This window comes from Triturus cristatus, chromosome 3_1 (assembly GCF_964204655.1).
Source record: "Triturus cristatus chromosome 3_1, aTriCri1.1, whole genome shotgun sequence".
NCBI lineage: Eukaryota > Metazoa > Chordata > Amphibia > Caudata > Salamandridae > Triturus > Triturus cristatus.
The window spans coordinates 308,603,783-308,616,111 of record NC_140583.1 but is presented as its reverse complement, the minus strand read 5'-3'; the positions used below and the strand labels follow the sequence as shown (position 1 = coordinate 308,616,111).

General features: G+C 48.0%; 1 protein-coding gene and 1 long non-coding RNA gene across 3 annotated transcripts in view; one reads left to right on the top strand and one right to left on the bottom strand.

The window, feature by feature from the left end:
* Positions 1-12,329, top strand: part of SNX1 (sorting nexin 1) — a 732,138-nt gene that overhangs the window by 636,478 nt on the left and 83,331 nt on the right. For both annotated transcript variants that reach the window (XM_085643997.1, XM_085643996.1), the window contains exon 13: positions 4,860-4,940. In XM_085643997.1, coding sequence (XP_085500123.1) covers positions 4,860-4,940 — 81 coding nt within the window. The remainder of the gene's footprint in view (positions 1-4,859; positions 4,941-12,329) is intronic.
* The window catches only part of LOC146860156 (uncharacterized), a 208,188-nt gene that overhangs the window by 176,841 nt on the left and 19,018 nt on the right, over positions 1-12,329 (bottom strand). The window lies entirely within an intron of this gene.

Here is a 12,329-nt window from a genome sequence, read left to right as displayed (position 1 = left end):
TTGCTCCACTAGGGGTGCTTGGGGAACGTGAGAGAGGGGGGGAGTAAGGTTAAACAACTGGAAACATTCCTAACTTGGGGGACCTATTACTCGAGGCGATAGGTCCAAACTGCACTTCATGTGCTAACTTTGGTTTGTTGCTTGGGGGGAAGTGGCTGTCAGTCTCTGCCAGCTGCCACCACCGCGGCCACCTGCCAGTTGACTGTGTGTTAGTACTGTAGAGGGTGTCTTTTCCCTTACCTTCCACCGCTGCAGTACAATTCTATATTCAGTCTTCGATCTTGCCGTGTTCAGGACTTCCTGCAGCAGTGCCTCGCTTGTGCAGTGCAATGTCCCCTTTCCGGGTGTTGAGGTCTCAGAGAATATCTTACCCAATGTACATCGTGGCGTACCGTGAGTGTCATAACAATGTGTTTGCTGTTTGAGGGTCACGATTGGGGGTGTTACTGAGCCATCACTGGAAGTGTGCACGTCACTGCCTTCTTCCTCTGAGGTGAACAGGTGTGGGCCTCTCTCTCTCCATCCGAACTTTCCCCTGTTAGTCACCTCTGCGGCCGCCTGTAGTGCCTTCCTGCATCCCTCTATGATTTGTTAAAGATCGGAGGAGCTGTTAGTAGCTGAGTCAGATCGTGGGCTTAGCTGTGTAAGGGTGACTTTTGTGTTGCCGCCTCGGGCGGCCAGGCGGTCGATAGGTTTGCATACTCTTGGGATTATCCAGGTTTGACAAACGCTGTTCCACACATGTACTAGCCTCTGTGGGGTCTGTGAAAAAGTGTTGGGTTCCGTCGTGAATAATTTTGAGGCGGGCTGGAAATAGCGCAGCATATTGTACATTCTTTTGGCGCAGGGTGCGTTTAACCACTAAAAAGGTGGCTCTCTGTTGCTGAACGGCTCTGGAGTAACCCGGGAATAGCATGACTTGTTCGTCCTCCACTCGAAGTGTCCCCTGCTGTCGGAGAATAGTGTCTCTATCTTGGTAATGGAGCAGTTTCAGGAGGAATGGTCGGGGCGACGATCCTGGCGGTGGCCTGCGGGCTGGGACCCGGTGTGCTCTCTATAGAGAAGAAGGGGGTCAGATCCCCCGCCGGTGTGAACGTCTCGTTCCATGTTGCGATGTAGAGGATAGGGTTTGATCCCTCCACTCCCTCTGGCAGATTCAGCATGCGGAAATTGCTCCTGCGGGAGCGCCCTTCTAAATCGTCTGTTTTATTTTCCAGGATCTTCATCCGGGATTGCAGGTCTTGTAAGGTGCCTTGTTGTTGCTGTAATTGCAGTTCCAAGGTTTGCATCGTTTTCTTCCCTTGTTTGACTTTGTCCGCTAGCTTCCTGTGGTCATCCGAAGCAGGTTAAGATCTGTGGCCAATTCTCCAAATTTATTTTCCATGGTTACTCTTGAATGTTCTATGGCCGTGAGGACTTCGTCCAATTTGTCAGACATGGACTCTGAGCGAGAGCGCTCCCCTTCCGATTGGTTGACTTTAGGATCCAGGGAGGTTGTTCTTGTTGGCCCCGGGGCCTGCGATGTCCCTGTTACGCGCTGACGCCCCCTGTCGGTCTTACTCCTCACTGTCATTTACGGGTGGGTTCTTGCACCGTGCTCCACCACTATGCGCCCGGGGGCCTGCGGACTGTCGTGTCCTGTGCTTTTCTGCTTGTCGCCACCCTTCCTCGTCTCGTTGAAAGTGGAAGCTCTGTCACAGCTGAGGATTACCCACTGCCCGGTCCGGTACCCGCCCTGACCTGACAGGCCGTGACTACATTAACTGGAAATACCTCCGAGAGGCGACGAGGAGAATGCAAGCCTCTGTGTCCCTTCTTTTGGGGGGGGGGGGGGGGTCATTGAATGCACGTGTCCCGATCTTCCGCCTTGCGCCTCAAGTCCTGGCATCACCTTGGGGTAGAAAAGAGTGGTCTCCGGGTCTCAGTGCAGCAGAGTAGAGGTGCACCGTGACTCCCCCAATCCAAATCCACCGGCCGACGCCCCGCGTCTTGTTGGTAGGGCTCAGGGGTCCATAGAGCGGGAGAAGGTCGTTGAGTCTCGTCAGGATCCCTCGAACACTCCAGCAGAGGGGCCCGATCTCGTTTCTGTGGAGAGCTGGGCCCTGTGCACGGTGTTGTCTGCGATCAGATCGTGGCAGGCGCTAATCCTGCCGTCACACAGAACGGCCTCAGGTCTCGACAGCGTGTCCGTGTCCCGGGAGGCCCAAGGGGAGCCACAGGTGGTGTCCGGGGGCGTCGCCAGGCAGAACCTCCTGGACCCATGTCTGTCGGATGCTCTGTGATACCCACAGCAGGCCAGGCCCACGTGGATATAGTAGTGAGTCTATGGGGTCTTTTATGATCAGTACAGGCTACCGATATTTCCCTACCTCCCGCCGCGCGCCTCGAGTCCTGGCGCCGTGTGAGGGGAGGTGGCTGCACCCGGGTTCGATACTGGGTTGCGTAGATTTCTTCGCGTTGGGAGTATGCAGGAGACTTCGCTGGTCGTGCCCACCATGCGGGTGTCAGTTCATGTGGGGCCCATATGCTATCTCAGCTTCCCCTCAGAGGGCCCCCACTGCCTCTGCGCAGTGCTCCGCAGTGGGTCCGTGGGTGTCGGCCCGTCTAAGTCCCGCCTCGAGTCCCGGTGCCGTGCTGGGGGAGGGCGCCTCGCTCAGGTGCGCTTTGGGTAGTGTGCTAATCCTTGTACCCGGCGTTCGCGTGAGAGCCACTAGGCTTACCCTCGTGCGTGGGGGTCGCACTGTGTAGGGCCTGCGAGCGATCGTGTCAGCTTCCCAGGACTCAGCCGACTGCGAGCAGCGCTCTCACCTGTCCCGTCCGGATTCACCCACACATCTCGGAAAGCACTGCAATCGTCTCCAGACTGCCGCAGCGTCCAGGGGCTAGGGACCACCTGCCCAATCCTCCGATCCTCTTACAGCCGCAGTGAGTTCTCAGGATCCAAGAGGCGCGGCCATTTTGACATCGCTGCGGGGACCCCACAGGAGCCACTCATGACGCCCGAATCGTCGCCCCGATCACACTCCAGGGCTCGCCGGGTGTCTCTCAGGGTGTCATCCGCTCAGGTACCACTTTTCGCAGATTTCAGGGTGTTTAGGACATAGATTATTGGCGATTGTGCGGGCTGCCGAGCGGAGCACTAGGGAAATGCGTCCACCATCTTGGCCGGCTTGGCCACGTCCTTCTCATGATTATAGATGGCCTTAAAATTATCAACCCATGCTTGTGATGTGATGGTGGATGCCTGATTAGAGAGTTGGTCGCTATTAAAAAGGGGACAATTTACCACTCTCCAAAAGGCAGCCCTGTTGCGCTGCTGACTAGCAGTCAGAAGTTTATCCCAGGCTTCCTCTTTAAGCTGGGTCTTATGGTCCTTACAGGTCAAGCTATTGTTAGCCCTAGCTCTTTTAACCTTCTCCTGACACTGGGGTGTTTTGTGCAGAAGATTATAGCACTTTTTATCGAATCATCTAACTACTTGGGTTGAAGAAGTTGTACCTACTTTACAAAGAGCAGGTTTAATAAACTTGCAGATATTTAAGAAGGACTTAATAATACCCTGCGTCAGCTCCTCTTCTGAAAGACATGAATAAAAATCGGCTCGGCAGGTAGAAACCAAATTATGAACAAAATCTGAGGGGACAGAGGCCCACCGGACCCTCCGTCCCTAATCAGTCATGAACTAGTTTGTTTTCTGTTTGAAAATTGTCAGTTACTCGCTCAGACTTCTGTAACCACACCTTGTACTGTGTATAGCATACTTCTATTAACTAAACTGGAATGCAATTAATGTGCAAGTGAAAGGACACTATTCTGTGCATGAAGTTACTCTGTAAATTATGACAAAAGGGTAAATGCTATCAATCATGTACATAAATTGTTTAATATAGTGATTGCAATTTGCCTTCTCACCACTTCAGAGTCATGTTTTGGGATTAAATTAATGTAAAGTCCATCTGCATACGCTTGCCTACCTAGTGAATGTGGAGACATTATCCGTTAGACTAAAAAAAAAACATTGGGTCTGTTGCTGTCACTCGATTTGCTCACTTGGTGACAGTCAACGGTGACTTTTACGCCACACCACTTTAAAAAGCCACAAGCCGCCACTGGATGGTAGTGAGATATGTTCTCATAATCGCCTCTATAAACTGCAAAGCCGTGCACCTTTGTTCCCTGAGATACCTTTCTCAAAGTATAGCTGCTCCCTGCGAAGTGCTGGAACTAGGCTCATAGAACCACCAAATGTCAAGAAACAAATAAAATTCTTCCTTTCTCAGATAACTGACAGATAATCTGTAATTTGAACACCCCCTCAATACACACTAACCCGTTCTTGAAACTTGAAAAATAAAAAAAAATATAAGCACCTTTTTTCGTTCACTTTATGCTAGATAATTTCAGAAACTGGTCTTCAATCTCTGATTAGAAAGTGCAATGTTTCTACTAACCATTATTCTGTGACTCTACCACTTGCTCCTATATGTTCTCCAAAGATGTAACAATATATTGTATGTTCTCACTTATTCTACATTTTGTAATGCACCTAAATCTTTAAAAACACCTTGACTCTTGCCGGCAATATATCATACTGCGTAAATAAACAAATAAGTTATGCCATTTCAGAAGAACCACACTGAAGTTAGTCACTTTTCTAGGCTTCACACTCGTGCTAACAATATTCTCATGAAGAAAGATTTATTGGAAAACATTTGTCTTGCGTAACTTGCAAATGGTGATTGGCACATTGTTTAATATTCAATATTTAAGTGCCTAAAGAACAATGTTTTATGTCAGTTCTGCGTTGGCATAATCTGAGCAGTAAATCTTATTTATAATTTTTCTCACCCCCTCTTTAGTGGGAATCTCGTGTTACGCAGTATGAGAGAGACTTTGAGCGTATTTCTTCAGCCGTCCGAAAAGAAGTGACGCGGTTTGAGGTAAAGTAGATTAGCAATTCCTCCATGTTATTTTGAGAGACACTTTAACTCCTAGTACCAGTCTGCGATCTGTAGTTTGTGAGACGCAATCATAGTTTGGCACGCTAGATCCCCCAATACATTTGTGAGAAAAATCTCTATGGTCCCACCTACTGTTCCCCATTAACGCATTACTGATCCTCTTTGTAAAGTGTCTTGTATGATGGGTCAATGAGAAGTTATGCGTGCTTGACCTTCCTTCCTCTCTCCCAGCTCCAGATGTTTATCCTGATTGATTAATAACCCCCATTACCCCTAAACTACGGTAGGCAGTGCAGGTTCCTTCCTTATTGAGTAGACCTGGTACTACATCAGAATCTGTTATTTTGAGGGGGTCCAAGTCTCAAGTTTCAGCCCTGATGGCAGTTTTCAGATATAGCAATGGTGATTAACACATTTCTGTTATTGAAGAGGTTCTCAGCCATTCAGGGAAACAATATCCCACTTCAAAACCATTAAATCAAGGTTAGGTTGATGGGACCCAAGGACTCATTCCTTCTTACACCTGTGTAGTTCTTCTGGCTGGCCCAAGAGTAGAATGCAAATAAAGCACTTTCACAAAGAACAGGAGGACAATCTCCACACATAAGGAGCTACTGCTACCACAGTCAAGAGTTCTGTAATTGTGGTTTTAGTTGCTGATTCAAGCCTTTCAGTTTATTGGTTATGCCTCCTCCTCAGAATTTTGGTAGACCTACATTCATTTCTAAGAGGTTGGTGACTTCCTTCCACACGAGGGCCTAAAGCGTACTTAATCAATCAATCAAACATCTGTAAAGCACTGCTAATCACATGTGAGGGTATCCAGGTGCTGGATTACTGGGGCTCAGTCAAAAAGCCAGGTCTTGAGTCTTTTCCTGAAATCCCTCAGCGAGGGTGATGTGCGATGGTGGAGATGAAAGCCGTTCCAAAGGCTTGTCAGTGTTTAGCTTTAGACATTTGGTCTTCATCCAGTCTGCGACGTTCTTCATGCAGTTGTGGAAGTTGATGTTCGTGGTGTTGGGGTCTGCTGAGTGAGAGAGGATGAGCTGTGTGTCTTCTGGGTAGGATAACATGTTGAGGTTGTGGATCTGATTGTTGGCCAACGGTGTCATGTAGATGGGACACTGTAGATGTTGTTCTTGGATTCGGTGGGTGTCCCCCCGGATCCCGTTGAGGTTCAGTCGTTTGATAAGTGTGTGGTGGGATACGGTTGTGAATACCGTGAAGGGGACGAGGAGTATCATGGCCACTGATTCTCCTCTGTCGAGAAGCATGTGGATATCACCGTGGCAGCGATCTTGGTGCTGTGGTTGGTACGGAATCCGGATTGGGCAGTGTCACATAGGTTGTTCTCTTCAGGTGTTCTGTGAACTTCTGGTTGATGGTCTTCTCGAGGACTTTTGTGGGAAAGGGAGCAGCGAGATAGGGCGGTAGTTCTGGAGGTCAGCAGAGGGTTTCCTAAGGAGAGGTGTGATTTCTGTGTGTCCTGGAGGGGCGGAAGGAACCATGCCAGATTTTTAGCATATCCCCATTTAGATAACGTTGTTATCTTTAAATCTGGCATGGATCTGGCCCTCCTGAACCGACTTTGGAGAACCTTGTACTCAACTGAGTGGGTAGCTGGCACGGGACTTGCTCATTAGGGTCGCGCTGCAGTCACCATTAAATAAGCCCTGGGAGGGTGGGGGGAAGCAGGCAGCGGGAACCGAGCAGTGAAACAGCAGGAACTGAGTGGCGAGGCAGGCCGGCTCACTTGCCGATAGCAAGAGGCAGAGCTGGTGGAAAAGAACACAAAACAGATAAAACCGTAGGCACAAGTGAAAAACGGCGAAATCTTGGCTAACGGGAATTAGGCTGGCGCTGGAGCGAGCGTTAGCAGTAGTCCACTAGCAGAATCCGAGACCTCCTAGACTGAGCAGGGAGCTGACACAGGACCTAGAAATATTTTAATGCTGAAAGTCTAATTGTAGTGCTGAAGTGATAACTTATGCTATCCAACTGAAGATGTGTTGAGTCTTTTCTTATTGCTGGTGAGTGTTCTATCTTTGTAGTTGCAAGTGGAACCCTCAAGGGAACTGATTGTGTGGAAGAAATCCCATAATTCTAAGTTGCTGCCTGTCAAGGTTGCCCGTAGAACTTTCTGCCTTTTCTACAATAAAGTGCAGCGCTTACTTGCACTAGAAACAAGATATTTCATCTGTCGCAGGTGGACTCCTGACTAAGAACCAGAGTGTTCGACCAAGATCTTCTGAGAGACGTAGAGGACAAACATCTGTACTAGAACTGCCTCAACATTTTGAGACAAAGTGCAGAAGGTGGTTGGAGCTTTCTTTTAACCTGCATGGAAGATCCAAGATGGGACCTTTGCCCGCCATACACTAATGCATATTTTTAATGAATCTTCCTTTCTACAGATTGCTCACTTATTAAAACTCCTCCAGGGGCATGATTGGAACTAGAAAAGTTGAAATAGCTCTCCTGTGCAGAAGGTTTTCCCATGGCTCTGCAGCATCTTTGGTTCCTCCTCTGGATATGACATCACAGAGCTGTATATGGCACCTTGCGCCACTCTGATGTCAGTTTGTTTTTTCAACATCCTTTGACGCAGATCCATACTCTCTGCTTGCCAATATGAGAGCAAATAACTTTTAAAAAAAAATAGGAATGAGGATGTTTTTGTCATACATAGATTCAAAACTTTTCAGTGCTTTGTTTTATCTCAGATTATTACATTATTATTGAACTAGATCCTGCCCCAGTTATGGTCAGTAATTCCATCAAGCCTAGGCAGGTCATATAAACTGTCATATCCCTCCTTGTAATAGCAAGTGTGCCCTACAGAGTTCTTCATTCAATATCTCTCGTATGTCATAAGTGAACCAGCAACGCACACCAACAGTTGCTTACTAATTCAATATACAATAAAAAGCACTTATACCTGCTGCCCATGTTATACTTCTAACTTTGGGTGACTGGAATAGTCTGGACTGTCACACTTGTAGTAGAGTGTTGGTTACTAGTTGTGTTGGTACTGTCATTGGCAGCGTTGATGATGAATTTATAAATCTCGACAAATACCCTGGGGTGTCTAGGCGCTGCCCTTGGCACATACAGATCAGACTGAACTAAGCCTTAAAAAGCCATGTTTTTAAGCCCTTTCTAAATTTTAACAGGCCAGTCTCTTTTTTTTAAGCGAGGTTGTCAAAGAGTTACACAGTTTAGTTGTTGTAGTTGTGAAGCGCATGTCACCCCACCTAGCCCTACTAACTCTAGGAACAGTTAGGTTTCTAAGTTTGGCTGACTAAAGGGATCTTGCTGGAATATATGTGTAAGAAACTGGCTCTATATATACTACACCAAAATGAGGTATAGTGTGTATAGAGTCCAAGTGTCCCCAGAGTTAGGCAGAGGTTAAAGTTAGGATCTTACTCTCTAATAGTGGTAGCTTGGTCGAGCAATAAGGCAGTATCAGACGACAGTTTTAAGCAAATGAATTCACACACTCAAGAACTGAACTCTGGGTCAATTGCGTTTGTATAAAAATTACTGTTTATTTTTAGAACCAAGCAAGCACGGTACAAGTAAGCATTAAATACTATTCAGTAATAAGTTAGTGGATATAGAACAGTTTGAAAATGCAATAGAAATGGTATTTTGTTTGATTTACAGGGGAGCAGTAGTATGCAACACTTACCAAATACATTACATTGAAATGAATAGGCTTGTTCAGTAAATTGCAGGTAAGTTACTTTTCACGTTACTTTTCTAACTCAGTGCTGGATACCTAAATTCAGCACTAGGACATTTCCTGGAAACAGGTAAGTAATAACGTTTTGGTTATTAGCATGATTTTTAAAGAATATTTTCAGTTTTCAAAACTCCACACTTAGAAACTTTTTGGAGCAGTACATTGAAATGAATGGGCTTCTACAGTAAATTGCAGGCAAGTTACTTTTCACGTTACTTTTTCTAACTCAGTGCTGGTTACCTAGATTCAGCAATGGGACATTCCCTGCAAACAGGTGAGTAAACCCGTTTTGGTTATTTGTACGATTTTTAAAGTAGCTTTCGTTTTCAAAACTCCACACTTAGTCGTTTTTTGGAGGGAAAATTGTCAATGTTATCCTATGGAAAAACAGGTTATCGGTTTGCAGGAAAGTAAACGACTGTGGGAGTTAAGGTTGTGGGGTTAGACTCCGGGGTCTCCCAGGGTCAGTGATGCACTGGAATTGCACCCTCAGCGGCACTAGGGCGGCCAGGTGCAGGGTGTTGTTTTGAGGTCGGGTGCCCTGTTGTTTCCAATGGAGAACCTCCGGGACAAAGAAACACTGCAGGCTCGGGGACGAGGATCTTCCAGGTGCGACCACCAATTCGAGGGATAAGTTGGGATGTCGTGGGTTGATTAGGCACCGTTGGTTTGGGCACACAAGGCCGTCGGGTGCAGGGGTGCCTTGGAACGTCTGATTTTCTTACCCGCTCTGGTAGAGGGGGTCCTCTGGATTGAGGCTGCAGGCGTTGTCTGGAGGATTGAGGCAGGTCAGGGGTCGCTGGATCTCGGGTCAGGATCGCCGGGAGGGGGGGGTTGCCTACTCGTGGCGTTTTTCCACTCTAGCTCGGGCCGGGTTCGGCGGATGCAGAGTGGGCTGGATTCGTGGTCTCTGGCTGGCACCAGAACCTGCGGTTTGAACAAGTCCGGTGTTCACGGGAGATTCAGTCTTTGAAGTGAAGGCAGGCAGGTCCTCCGGGGTTTTTGAGGTTGCTGGCTGCAGGACACACTGGGATTTTGCAGGAGCAGGTTCGAGGGGAGACAGGCCTGTAGGGCTGGGGCTAAGTCAGCCTCCTGTTAGCTCTGCACGGCTCTTCGTCCTTCTTATCTTCTTTTCTTGTGGTTGCTGGATCTGAGGAAGGAAGGTTCAGGGTGCCCCCTAAATACTACATTTAGGGGTGTTACAGGTAGGTAAAGGGCAGGGACCAATGGGTCCCTTCCCTGGGGTGGGTGCACCCCCTCTTCTGCCACTCTCCAGTGGGAGGGGGGCAGGAGCCTATCCCTGGTTGGCTGGGTCCCCCCATCCTCAAGATGGCGGGGACTCGAGGTTGTGCTTCACCTCGCCTCCCCCACCTGAAGGGTGGGGTTGGCAGAGGTGGGCACACCTCTCTTCCTCACTTGTGATTCCCGCTGATTCTCATGCCCAAAGTGGGGGTAGAACCAGTGGGGACCAGTTGCTGAAAGCAGCAAATGCTCTGGAGAGGCTCACAAAGGCGGCATGCCTTTGAAGCCTCTCCTTCGTGAACCCTGCCCATCCTGGGGGAGGAGGCTTGGCACCTCGTCCAAGGATGTGCATTGTTTCAGGCCCCCAAGAGCAGCAGCTCTCGACCCAGGGGTTTAGAAACATGTCTGATGGTGGCAGTCTAGGCAGCCACTCAGTCAGATCACTAGAAGTTGGTCGAGTTTCAGGGGGCATCTCTAAGATGCCCTCTGTTGTGCATTTTACTTTAAATCCCACACTGGCATCAGTGTGGGTTTAATGTGCTGAGAAGTTTGATACCAAACTTCCCAGTCTTCAGTGTAGCCATCATGGTGTTGTGGAGTTCGTAATGACAAACTCCCAGCACCATATACTCTTAATGGCAGCACTGCACGTACAGTGCCCAGGAATGGACTTGGGCACTGTAGGGGTACAGGGCTCATGTATCTGTACCCTCACCACTGGCATAGGGCACCCAGCTAGAGGGGTGACTGCTGTATGCCAGGGCAGTGGTTTGTGGGCATGGCACACAGGGATGTGTGCCATGTCGACTCCTCACTTTGTTCTGCAACAAAACACGCAGCCTGCAAAGGCAGTGTGTGAGTGTCAGGGTACTCTAAGGGTGGCACAAAAAGTGCTGCAGCCCTTAGAGGCGTTCTATGATCACAGTGCCCTGGGTACCTGTGGTACCATTTACCAGGGGCTGACATGTGGCCAGAGATGCCAATTGGGTTTAGGCTTCAATGCAGTTTTAGGGAAGGAGCATAGGCCCTGGGTAACGGATTAGAAGGAGCCCAGGTCACACTCAGTCAAAGAACATCAGCAAAAAGTGAAGGCATACCATGCAAGAAAGAGGGCACTTTCTCACAATATGGCATAAGAAACGTCACCAGCTGTGTTGGCCCCAATTTAAGGGATTTAAAGGTAATGCAAAGTGATTTAAACTGGATCCTCTTGGCTGACGGCAACCAGTGTACATGGAATAAAGCTGTATAGTCAGAGTTGAATTTAGAGATATCTAGGAGTACTCTTGCTGCTGCGTTCTGAGCAATCTGTACCTTTTGAATGCTGCGCTTTGTGACACTGGTAAAAAGGGAATTGCAGTAGTCCAGTCTTGAAGATATCAGCACAGCTACCACAGTTTTCCTTAAATTCATTGGTATTGAGGGAAGAACTTTCCTCAATTTTGAGGATAAAAAAGCAAGCAAAGGGTGACCGAATTGGTTTGCGCTTCAAAAGACCGCTTCGTATCAAAGATGACTACTAAGTTTTTGGCTTTAGGCACTGGTTTAGGTAGAGGACCAAGTTGGACCTGCCACCAGCTATCTGTCCAGAATGAGGGATTGTTCCCCAACACCAAAACCTCAGTCTTGGATGAATTCAACTTCTGACAATTGTCTGTCATTCAGTTGGCTAAATGGCTCATACAGTCATGAAAGCTAATGGCTGTAGGGCTGAATGAGCTGCTCACTGAGACAATAATCTGTGTATCGTCTGCATAAAATACGAGGGCAAGACTATAGCTTTTTATTAATCTGGCACGGGGTGTGACATACAGATTAAAAAGCGTTGGGCTCAGGGAAAATCCTTGAGGAACTTCACATGGCAGCGAAAAGGAAGGTAAGACATAGTTTCCCAGTGCAACCGCCTGAGGCTGTTTAGAAAAGAAGGGGCCCAGCAGGGAGAGCACCTGATCCCGGATTCCGATGGAAGCTAGACGGACCAGCAGCAGCTGATGCAACTTGCAGTGGCCTCCTTACAAGGGCCCTGGCACTTATTTTTGTGCAAATTAAGCACTGCTCCTGATGCTTTTCTAGCCAACGTCTTGCCCTTTGTTAGTTGTGCTGGTTTCAATTTCTGCACATGGCACAGCCTTCTGATCCACTATCGGAGTACTCTAGAATGAGGATTATGTTGGCAAAGGCCAAACACACGTTGAAGGCCAGCTTTGGGTCTACTTCCATTTTGATCCAAACGCAAACAGGGTCTTCATGAAGAAAATGACACGAATAACCTTTTCTCACCTTCAGCTTCTGATGGAGGTCTCTTTATAAGCCTTCAAATTGCAAACTGGCTATTTTTCCAGAGTTAATATGCATTTTGGCTAGGTTTGCGCCATAGA